This window comes from Schistocerca piceifrons, chromosome 9, assembly GCF_021461385.2.
Source record: "Schistocerca piceifrons isolate TAMUIC-IGC-003096 chromosome 9, iqSchPice1.1, whole genome shotgun sequence".
In the NCBI taxonomy this organism is placed as follows: Eukaryota; Metazoa; Arthropoda; class Insecta; order Orthoptera; family Acrididae; genus Schistocerca; species Schistocerca piceifrons.
Genome location: NC_060146.1, coordinates 118,123,061 through 118,135,673, shown reverse-complemented (window position 1 = coordinate 118,135,673; position 12,613 = coordinate 118,123,061). Strand labels below are relative to the sequence as shown.

General features: G+C 37.2%; 1 protein-coding gene across 1 annotated transcript in view; it reads right to left on the bottom strand.

The window, feature by feature from the left end:
• Positions 1 to 3,927: 3,927 nt before the first annotated feature.
• The window catches only part of LOC124716981 (elongation factor 1-gamma), a 50,843-nt gene continuing 42,157 nt past the window's right edge, over positions 3,928 to 12,613 (bottom strand). The window contains exons 7-10 of the mRNA XM_047243585.1: positions 10,285 to 10,486; positions 7,722 to 7,891; positions 6,404 to 6,528; positions 3,928 to 4,470 (exon numbers count right to left, since the gene is read on the bottom strand). Of these exons, the coding sequence (XP_047099541.1) occupies positions 4,315 to 4,470; positions 6,404 to 6,528; positions 7,722 to 7,891; positions 10,285 to 10,486 (653 nt within the window). The 3' untranslated portion in view covers positions 3,928 to 4,314. The remainder of the gene's footprint in view (positions 4,471 to 6,403; positions 6,529 to 7,721; positions 7,892 to 10,284; positions 10,487 to 12,613) is intronic.

Sequence of the window (12,613 nt, the reverse complement as noted above, 5' to 3'; positions counted from 1 at the left end):
GTCAATAAGAATTCCAAATCGCAAATTCTTTTAGCAAATACCACAACTTCAGAAAAAATATAAAACACGCACTTAGAGACTGGCATCTACTTTTAAAGTATGTCATTTATAAACAGACAGTAGCAGGTTCTTGCAATAACATTTCCAAAAGTAGAGTTAAGTATTTGACAACACTTCCTCTGTCCTTAAAAACAGTGTGAAATAAAAATGAAGTACAAGCACTTTTATGATAGAAGAGATTGTTTCTTAGAAGTAATTGTGAGCTTTTAACACTTGTATTAGCTTCCAGAGTTTGAGGTGTTAAATTTTTGAATGTTTGTTTAAAATACACACAAAATAGCGAAAAGCTAGGCCTTTCTAATAATGGTGCCATTTGGGCAGCCATACTTTGAGCCTTTCAAAATTGTTGGCCTTAGTGGGAATAGAACATGGTTTCCAGAGTAGTGGTTCACTACAGTAATCTCTACACTGTAGGGATCATCACAAGCAGCAGCTTAAATTAATAATTCCACTACTGAGAAAGTCAAGCATATGTAGAATCTTGTCAAAAGTTGTGAATATTAACATCTGCTTTCAAAATACTGCCTACAGAGATGACTCATTCTCAGTCTCGTTTTGCTAACACAGACTACGGAGCTCATTTTGAGGAAAAATTATAAATCAGCAGATTTCCTTACAGAAAAGTTACTTCTACATCAGTTCAATTCTTTCCTGGGACAAGCACAAGAAATTCTCTATCGCATTGTCATAAAACAGGCTTGCTCCTCAGAGTGTCAAGGGTCTACTTCTCTACTGAAAGACTAAGTCACTCAGTCTCATCGTGACTGTGTGCTGCTTAGATGTGTGTGTATTCTTTTCAGAGCCAAGAGACTGTTCCACTGAAGATTTTGTACACGGTTTTATCAATATCAAAGTTGACAATTTACACACTTTTTCATTAGTGAAACTACCTCAGTCTTTGAAGAGCATTCGGATACAATGAGTTAATTTTTCAAAGCAACTTAATCTAACAGTGGCCCATTAATTGACAACTGTTTATGTAAGAGATGGTCAGGAAATTTCAGTCCATTCATTTTCTTAGTTCTGAGAGTAAACTAGCGAAAAAATTCCAGCTTAAAAGAAGAGAACCTCAGCTATCTCTCACGTCAATTTCTGTTTCAACTGAATGTAGTCTCTTTACTATCTGTTTAGAATTTGTATCCCAGTTTTGATCCATTGACGATTTCCCTGTCAAATTGCAAATGTTCTGAAATCTCCTTAACCTTCTTGCTGCAATGCACACCACAATTTGTCATTTGCAGTATGTTATACAAGACATCCATGTAAGTGACCAGCTTAGAAAAAACTTCCAAGAAAATTTACTGAAAGCTGTTCAGAAACGCAAAAAACCTTGAGATTTCACCACTGCATCATTGACCAAATGAAGACTTGTCCAGAACACTGTCAAACAATTGTAAAAGTTTTTCTCTGTGTTCTTTAACTGTGTGGACTAATCTGGATGAGAAGTTCCACCCAGTTGGGGCAAGAGATGGCAACTTCCTTTGAACAAATTCCTGTAACACCATCATATGTCTCGCCAACCAACTTATCTGCAATGGAAAATTCAACTATGCACTCAACATGAGCAAACAGACCCTTAGCAGTTCTGTCTGCAGACATCAGTAAAACCAATGAATGTTTCACATCACCTTCATGAACAGTGGACAGCTGCGATTTACACCACGTCCAAAGTTTCATCAAGCATAATGGCTAAAAAATCTGCTGAATCTATTTCCGGTTTTAGTGATACCTGGACAACCTCAGAAATAGCTTTAATAAGGTCATTTTGTATACTTGCAGATGTTGCTCAAAATACTGTAGAAGTACTGAAGTGTGCTTCTAGCAAGTGGCCCCAGTTTTTCAAAACCTTCAGTAATACCAGGTGCAGCATATATGGTTGCTTTATAAATTATTAAAAAATATTACAGCTTACTTCATGCAGACAAACAGAACTTAAAAAAATTAGCTAGAAGGGCAGTACAGGAAAAAGACACTAGCTGTCCGAAAGCATTTAATAGTAGCTTACCACAGGAATCCTTCCTCACTCTAATTTTTATATTATTATGCAAGTGTTACTCTTTCAAGAAAGTCCAGAGTTTGGCTTGGAGCAATAGCTACCCAACACAAAACCTTTGAAACAATTGAAGAAATCCCAACTTCTGATCTACACATCCTAATCCAACATTTTTGTAAGTGAAGTTTACAACTGAACCCCTATAAAACAAAGGTGCTTGTTTTTGTCTCTCCAATACACCAGCACACACAGGCTTCAATGTCTATTGTGAGGCGGAAACTGTTAACACTACACATCTACGATCATGTTAGCAGATAACTCTACACAACATCTGCTAAAGATGAAAATGTGCACTTTAAACTATCTCTGCAGAAAAGGTTAATAGAAAGCCACATTTATTTAGCAAACCAACAGAAATAACTCTTTGTTCGGCACTCTGGTATCCTCAACAGAAGAGCATTGTGTAGTTAACCAATGTACAACTTAATGAAGCCATGTGCATTGTTATTGGGTCAATACAACCTACTCCCGTATACTGGTTACCTACGTTAAGTCGTCACCTAATATCCGACAGAAGTGTGCGCTGCTATGAGAAGGTTATCGATAATTCTGACCTTCCAATGTTGAACAACGTAATTCCCTGTGGAGCAAAAAAAAGAATAAGCTCAAGATATCCCACTCTTATCACAGGCAGAACTATATGAAAATGAATTCAAAGCCAACAATGAATGAAATTGTTAGCAACAATACAGTTCTCCACAATGCCTGAAAATTTTGTTTGACCCATGACAGTGATGCAGAAACACTTCCAGTGCCTTTTCAATAAAATTAAAAAATTCAGATGTTTAGCACTTGCATTCTTTTCCAATTGTGAGCTGCATCATTGATAATTACTTAAAATCAGTGGTGGATATAAGCCAAGGAAATTGTGTGTGTGTGTGTGTGTGTGTGTGTGTGTGTGTGTGTGTGTGTGTGTGTGTGTGTGTGAGAGAGATCATCCCACATTTAATTACTCTGTCATTACAACCAGTGTCAACTATACATCAATTACAGCAGAAATAGCAACTAGGGCAATAAATGTGTGTTTCAGATTATGAATGAACAAATCTAAATTGGGATTCAGACAGGTTGTGACCTATACAACAGTACCATCCAAAACCAAAACTGTCTAATTTCCCTGGAATAAAGCATCACAAATGACCAGTTCCTCAAAACATACATTAAGAACATCCCATCAAATCTACACGCAAAAACATAATTCCACAATCAAAGGCTGAATAATTTTCATTTCACAATTTCAATGTACCATGACAACTGAAGAGACCAATGAGATCTACTGTAGTAGTGTACATCATTGAGTAATTAGTAACTAAAACCATTTCCCAATTACATACCTACCCTTTTCCAACATGACAGCGACAAATATTACAGAACGTAATATTTCACTCTGCTTTTAGAACCAAAGCACTTCAGTTCTACAATGCAATTATCACAAAACCTTCATATCAAAGCAAGTGATGTTGATTCATTTAAACAGTAAAATCACAATATTACATTTAAGCGAAATGATAGTTCAATATCCAATGGTAAAAGTTATGATAACCAAGTTTAATTTGGTGTGAGTATTCAATTTCTTTTATTTACAAAGTAATATGAAGAAGCTGCATTACATGCCACCACAACAAAAACACTGGGTGTATTACCGTGGATACAGGACAGGCTGTTAAATGATTTTGGTATACAATGCACAACTAACGAACACCAACACACACACACACACACACACACACACACACACACACACACACACACACACACACACACAAAAAAATTCCTGATGTGTTCTTAACCACAGTTTAGTATTTTAGACATGGTTTCAATTCACAATCTTTATTAACATTCAGGGAAACAGGCAAGCAATAAAAAATTTTAATCCAAAATGCACTCCCTCTGAAGGGATACACGTAGTACACACAAAACTGTTTAATAAAACCAGCTTGTTACTATCACACGTGCCAGTGGTGTTAAATGCTGCAAATGACCTTATAAAATGTTGGCTATTTTTCAAAATGGAGGCGCACAATCTCACCTATCTCAAATTCCCCTCAACAATAAATAAAGATAACCAGATAAATTGCTTATGAACACTTCCAACATTTTATTACAAAAGTCATGTCTTTGCTACTGCTCACAGTACAAAGAAATTCTGGCAGTAAGCAAAACCCTCATCTCACTTTGTGTAAGTACAATAAATCTTGCATTTATTTGAAGATCTTCCCCTGGTTGAACTTGCGGCCCTGCTTGTCTGTGCCCGTCCACGAGAGGTACTGCTTCACCAGTGCCTTCGTTTCCTCCTTGCTGGGATCCAGCTTGGTCCACTGGTAGGACTCATAATCAACCTGCCAGTCTGGACTCAGCTGGAACAATGTTGAACATTATCAAATTCACTCTAATTACCAGGAATGCATTAAGTCAATATCATTTGAGAAGAAAGGGCTGATGATATACAATGGCAGCACTTGTGACAAACACACTTTTACCAATCATTCACACATTTAACTCACGCCCAGAGCAAAACATTCTTATTAATAATAGTTTTCCTGGGATCTGGACAATATTTAGGAACAGGTCATCCTGAAAGTTTAAGGAATGACTGTGCTCTGGCCTTGGCACACAAGAGCAACCTGTATAATTTTTCTCATGTTTGAACAATGTGAGGTAAGAAACCTGGTTTAAAAACATTACCCCTTCATTTAATCCAGTAGAACCAGTTCAGCAATCCTAATTTTATTTCTAACTTTAATTGGGTAATATCTCCGGTCTTTTTCAGAAAGGAATGACTTTTCATTTAACAGTTACAGTATAGTCAGATCTTATATTCGAGTTTTTTTTTTTACCCTCCAACACAACTGAATTGTACTTTATCGAGATCACGTTAGTACGTGTGGCATTATGAGATCACATACTATCCCAAAAACTGTACCTATAATTCTGCATTTTCACCAACAAAAAATTTAAACCATTGCTGAATTAGGCATTTCTCAGTTGTAAATTTTCCCTGCTCAAAATCCGTCTTCTATTACAGTCCTCATTCTAAAGAGATAAATGTTTCCAATTATCTTTGCCTTTTAGATGTAATTCTTAATACACAGACACTATTCTCATTCTCAGAGTTGTAAGGATTTTTTTAATGTCAAAAGTAATGGTCCAATAACACGATTAAATCTCTCCACAATACATTTAAATTTCCCGTGATCAATTTCATGTAACAGCATTTTCCCTTGTGCACATTTAATCAGAACACAAGTTAACTTACTGAACAGCTATCTTCTAATTTTGATTACTCCCTTACTAGACACCAGCCCATTTTCTTTACTGCCTCATCACTCATCCAAAATTCTTTTTAATGTGTTTTCTTTACCTCTGCCTTTGCATTCATATTCACACACCATGAAAACTGACAAAAAATATCACCTTGTATTGAATGCAACACACGTATTTCAATACGCAAAATTATTTGAAGTGTTCTGTGTAAAATTGAACAGAAAAATTATAACGAAAAGCCAACAGTTTCCTGAACTGCATATAAAAGCAGCAGCACACAAATCAAATGGCATGGCAGACAAGCTTAGTGACTTCAAGAAAACAGATGTAGAGAATTTAAACTACAAGGAAAAAATAAATTAGCAGAACTGAAACAATATACACAAAGAAGATAGCAAAAAGACTCTACAAGAACCCATTCCAAACCATGTAAGCTGGCTTCTTAGACAAGTACATTACTAGCCTCCAACACCCCCAGGCCTCAACAAAATTACCAAGAGGGGTCTTAATTATGGACATCTGTCATTCACTATTGATTTACAGACTAATGTTTAAAAGAAACTGGACATGTAAAGAAATTACTAGACATATAAACTTCAAAAACTGTTGGTATATAAATTTCATCATTTGAATACACATCTTACTTCAGCTCAATTACTGGATTAAATTACCTTACTTGGTACAACACACGGTAAAACTATGATGAAGTATTTTACACTATCTAAAAATGAGATTACGACAAATGTTTCAACTATTCAAATGTCATTAGACAAACCTTACTTTATATCAATGGCAAACATATGCAATATAAATTTGGCTTGTGTAACACGTGGAAATTTATAAATACACAAATGAAATAATGTATTCATTAAAAATACAACAGATTATCAATAATCAGAATTGACTCTTCAGATACCCAAAACAAGTAATCAAAATATTTCATAAGAGGTGTCAGAATCAATTAATTGGGAATCATCATGAGAGTCCACAACTGTTCATTTCTTTCAATTTGAACAAAGTACTTACATCGAATGCCAAGTCCTGTCCTCTCCACACCCAGATTCCTGAAATAGAGCTGTCGTTATCAGCACCAAACAGGCACATTGAGGCAAATGCATTCTTGCGCATTTTATCCAGACGCTGATACATGCCTGCAATAAGACAATAACAGCTTAGAAAAAGCAGCAGAAACCATCTAATGTATTAAAATTAATCACCAAAATTCAGCTGTCTTTACTACATGAGGAAAACTTTTGTAGTGACAACAAGAACACAAAAATAGGATACTGGGTTATAAAATAAGAAGCTTTTTCCAGATCACATTGTGTGAAGACAGCTCTGACTCGTGTTATACAAATCCCCTAACCAAGTTTGATGGGCTGTCTTTCACTGTTAACAAACATATAGTGGAAATCACTTCTACTGTTTTGAGGAAACAGGCAAGGAAGGTAGGGAAAGGGCTGTTTTTAAGAGCAGTCTACAGTATCTACCTATTATGTTTAGACCAAGCGATCCACTGTCTGGAGTCAATAGGCTCTTCCTTATTTTGTACGTATTTTATTCTCCGAGAAATTATCTTTTTAAGACAGTAAATTGAGAATTTACTGACTCAAACTGTTAGGACAATATTATTAATAAATAATGCTACAGCCTAAAATTACTCTAAAACGTGAACTGGCTCTTCAGAATCCAAATATGTAAACACTGATTTTCATAAGAGGTGTCAGAAATCAATGTTTTGGAAATCATCACGAGTATGCACAGAACAACGTTTAGATTCACAGCCTAATAACCAAATCTTAACTAGTTGCCAAGGACTTTTATGGTACTTTTTATCCTCTTGCCTCACTAAAGTAACCAGTTTCAACTTGCATGAAAGCAACTGTTCGGCAGATTCTCTGAATAGATCCAATGGTATCTCATCATAAGGACAAATGAACAGGCCATAAGATGATGAAACCAGTCATTTTATTTGTGAGACTGGAACTAGCACCCATTTTGTGTGTGTGTGTGTGTGTGTGTGTGTGTGTGTTTTTGGAAATTTTATGCTCTAGCATGTCTTCATGAAGAAAGTATTTTAAGTCGTTCTGTCACTGCTTTTTCTTAAAAAAGTGAAAGAGAATTACAAAATATGTGAAGCAACACTGTACTGCTATTGCACATAAAGTGTGCAATGTGACTTTGAATTGCTTTACCTTGCTCTCCCTTCCGTTGGTTACAAGTCAAGTGACAGATACACTTGCTTGCCTTTAAAAAAGGGATTACAAAAGATGCACTTCACGCAACTGCTTGTACATTTGGGATACACACAACATTAGTTTCAACAAAATAGTTGATGCCTTACCTGATATAAGGTTGCAGCTCATGAAAACCTTCTGCAGCTCATCATTATATTTGTATTCACCAAGCCAGATTGAGTAATGCTCTGGATCAAACTTCTCCCAAAAATAAGGAATAGATTTACTCTCATCTTCGTTGGAATAGAAACGCTTGAAATCATCCATGTTGAATGTCCTGTAAAATTGAAACTACTTTCAATACAGTAATTGCACTCCAAACCAGTTTGCAAAAATATGGAGAAGATTATTACAGTGCTAAGTTTTAAATTCTCTGATATAGTGAGCAGCTACAGTCAGCAAATATACGGTGGAACAAAAGTTGAGCACTCAGTTTCAAACCATAGAACTACGTGTGACGTAAGACTACATGACCAATTTGAAGCCTGACTAAACATCCAACAACACCAAATTTAAAGGGGTCAGAGCACAATTCACCTCACATTGAGCTTGCACGATGACCAAACTCGGATACAGTGCGCACAGAAAATAATGAAATTCACTGCCCGTTTACAGGATGTGTACAGAGTGGTTTGACTTGTTGGGGAGGGTTGAGACCCTCAGCTTTACAGCATAAGGTCACTTGACTGCCTCTGTGCTCTCTGAGGGTTAGGATGGCTTCTTCCGTCAATCTCTACGTAGTGGTCGCATCGAAGATATGATGGAAAAATCTTTCAAGCAATGCTATGCAATACTTTAGGTCGCCGACTAGACCTGCACAGGACACCAATCAACATCGCGAATGACACTGTGCACCAGTTACTGAATTCAGCCTGTCAAATGAGTGCTCGCTTGACGTCGGAAATATTAGAGTGCTGAAGGCTGAGGTAATGAGAGTGGCGGCTTGGCCACGTGGAAAACTTGAGCAAACGCTTGTGTCCAGACTTTTGGCCAATGTGCAAAAGCAACAAGTGGAAGTGTTTGAAGAACTTAAGAATTACTAAAGAAGATTCCAATTTCCTGGACAATGATCACTGCGGATGAGTCGTGGGTCTTTCAGTACGACCCCTAATCAAAGAGGCATAGTGTGGAATGGCACATGAACCACAAGTGGCCAGACCACCAAAGCTGACTTTTACAAAGCACTGCACCAGAGACAATCACCGGGTCATCTGCGTCCAAAGGAAGTTCTGTGAATCATGGGAACAGCACCATGTCAATGCACCACCACTTTTGTTGTCACAGCCTTGACAAGTTGCTCTACAGTCTTGACCTGGCCTCAGCAGACTTTTGTGTTTCCTCAGCTGAAAACAGACCTCAATGGAAAGCATCTTGAGTCTGTGGACAATGTGCAAGCTACTTCAACGACTTCTCTGAATAGCATTCCAATTAAGGAATTCCATGATTACGATGCGGAAATCTCACTGTCAAAAATGTACTGATGCAGAAAGATCATATGCCCAAAGCATTTTAAGTTGTTGAACCTATCTGTGAGCAGCTTTTTTTGAAAAATATGCAACGCATCAATTTTTGGACAAACCCTGTAGACCCAGTAACATGGACCAGGTTTTCTACCTCATCCCTCACAGATATTATATTGAGTAAGTTGCAACACCTACTTACAGACTAAACACTTAACTGTTTGAAGTCACAGTATCTTCCAGATTCTCTCTAAATTTTGTTCTTTGGAAAATAATAAAACCGAGACTTCACCACCTATTGAATTTCGTATGCATTATTATTTATTAACAATGCTACAATCTACAGTAAATTCTCAATAACGGATACTGGCTCTTCAGAATCCAAATACATAATCAAAGATTTTCAGATAAGAGGTGTCAGAAATCAATGAAATGGAAATCATCATGAGAGCCCCGCTAAGGAGAACCTACCGCAAAGGCTCCCGACTTCACATTTTTTATTGTCAACGCCTCTGGGTAAGTAACTTTACTTAAAGCGACACTCAAACTACAAAACTTGCATCCATCCCACCTTCTAATCCTAGATCTGACCTTGATAACTGTATGCAAAATTATTAAATAAATAATTTCCCACATTCCAGGCTACTTCCGTTGAATGAGGTAGTGATAAAAAGACTCAAATATAAATTTTTAAGCCCTTATATAAATTTGTACAAATTAAAATAATTTTGGAATAATTTATTCATATGAAGGCAATAGAAATGAGTAGAAAGTATCTGAATTCATATTTAAAGGCTGTCCCATGTGAATACAGGAAGTTCCCCTGGGTCAATATGCACTTCTCTTTCTCAGAGTCAAAACAACACAGTTAAATGAATGTTGCCCTGCAAACACTAACAATAAATCAACACATTTCAGTGCCTCAGCATACGGAATAATGGGTTCATCAATTGCCTTGTCTTCACTGTGTTTACCATATTCTTGTCACATAGCTGCTGAAATTACTATCTCCCCCCCCCCCCCCCCCCGGGTGTATCTATCACCTACGTCGTCTTCACAAACCTATTTTAACAGAATATTAAGGTTTCATTTTCCGTAAAGTATTTATGCAAAGACAATCTATGAGCTGGATAAGATGCATCTGAACAATCAGAGGCTTGCCATGCAATGAAGTGAGTAGCAAAGTTACTGTGTTAAAAAACAGTTATACCCTTTGGGAAGGGCTTCCAGGGGGTCCTTGGCCTTCGGCTCTGAAGCAACAGCTAGGTCAGCTGCATCCATCTCCTCTGCAGGGTCAGGTTCCTCTTTCTTCTTGCTTTCCTTTTCCTTCGGTTGCTGCTGCTGACCCTCCCCCTGGCCTTTCTGCTTTTTCTCTTTTTTTGCACTGCCCGGCTGCTGCTGTTTGGTGGCAGCTGGAGAGAGGAAGCAAATTTGTATCTTATTTTACATGTATAATTCTGCAGGACCAAATTGAGGAGCCTATCTCCATGGTCATGGAATAAGTCACCAAATGAAATTAAAAATCACAGAAGTTAATAGCTAGAATAAAATTGACATGACTCCTTTGCTGAAAAGCTACTGAGTACATGTTAGTGTAATGAACAACGTAACACAGGACTTTCCTCGAATTTTTTGTGGGAACTTTCCGACAGAACAGAAGTTAGCCATGATAAAATTCTTCATTTGGACTTTAAAGTGTGAGGATAACTGCTAATATTGTTGTAGTTTATTATGTAATGTAACTTATCACTCTGGCAGATTCGTGTGTAACCTTATGTCGACTTAGCCAATGAATGATGGCCTCGATATACGAAACCACATAACAGTTAAATAATTATAAACAGAAAGCTCTCTGTAGGTTTTTGTCGTCACAATAGCATCTAACGCTTATACGGATGGACGCCATGTATCTTCAAGGCGGAACAGCTATCACAGTTATTGTCAAGAGTTACAGCACCTGTGTGGGGCGTGTGTAAGCTTCATGAACTAGCATCCCGATTTGAAGTAGTGTGGTGCGCAGTTGAATAAGGAGTGCACTGTGACAATACAGTAGGATCTCTTGACATAACGGAAGCCATCTACAGGTCTCTCAAAAATCCTTTTGGTCAATGTACAATCTGTAACTGTACACGCAAGCAATGTTCCATTTTGCTAAATGTTGTAATAAGTTAAATGATTTAGACTGGGATGCAATATAAGCATCTGTTAGAAGAATTAAATCCTATTCCATCATAGGGAGTTGAAACTTCATGTTTATCAAATTCTAGTGCACCTAAGTGTCCACACACAAGCATGTGCAACTGGGAAGGTAACTAAGTCCATCAAGCTGGTCCGGCACAGTTGATGAAAACAGTTCAAGTGGAGCAGTTCAGAATGCCAAGAAAACAACAACTTGAGTTTAGTTGATAATGGTATTGAACCATCTGTTTACATTCTTGAGAAAACAATACAAGTTCCTCGTACTAATCAATCTCCACTTGGTCATTACGTCACATTTACATAAATTTACAGTATTGTCACAGGTAACATTGAGAAATATTAAAACACTGTTGAATGTCAAGTGTGTGCCATTATTAGTTCTGAATTCTGTATGACAACGCAGATCAGGGTGGAACATGGCATATTTTCACTATATCTCCCTTAATTACAAATTGTGTCACAAGAAACACAACCTGCACTCAAAGAGAGAACAACATATCAGTGACAGCTTTTTTAATAGACAAGACTACAAAGGGAAACTTAACTATCAAGTGAACAATTAAAGGAGCAGCACCATTCCTGAACATGAGCTTTTCATCATAGCTCGCCATCTATCTGAACACCAAGGAATTTGGATTGTTCTGACTCCTTAACCGCACACCCGTTATACGTAACCAAAATGTCAGTTTCATTGGAACTGTGTGTTACAACTGTTAAGTGGTATAAATGTTATGACTAATCCTGTTTGCAGAAAAACTACTGAAATGACCATCATTCCCTAAATTCTAATATATAATCTCTCACACAAACTTCTAGTGACATTAGCAGGGTGTATATGCGAACAAGGAAAAAAATTCCTGGAATTCTCCCAGATAAAAAACACACTTTCTCCTGGGTGAAAGCATACTTTTTCCCTGTTAACAGACAGTATATTTTATTTTGGAACTGTATTAACTTATTAGTCCTTCAAATGATTATGGTTTTATACACAAGCGTAGAATTTCCCGGCGCTATCAAAAACTGAACACAGGGAAAAAACATGTTTTGGAAAGATCTTTGATGTGCAGCAACATGTACGCTGCATATTTTCGTATTACGAAAGTATAAATTTGAATTCCACCAAACACCGCATGTTACTTTCCGAAGCATTGAAATTGAGATTGCGGTGTGCTTTTGTAAGCCAGTCATATCTCATGTCACGTGATCTCGCCAGCCGATGACAGTGGTTACTCAGAGCTTAGGACACGTGATGTAGTCAGCCAATAGCAACGTCACTTAAGAAGCGCGAACACACAAACAAAAAAGTTAATGGTTTAAATTAATACACACAAAACTCAAAG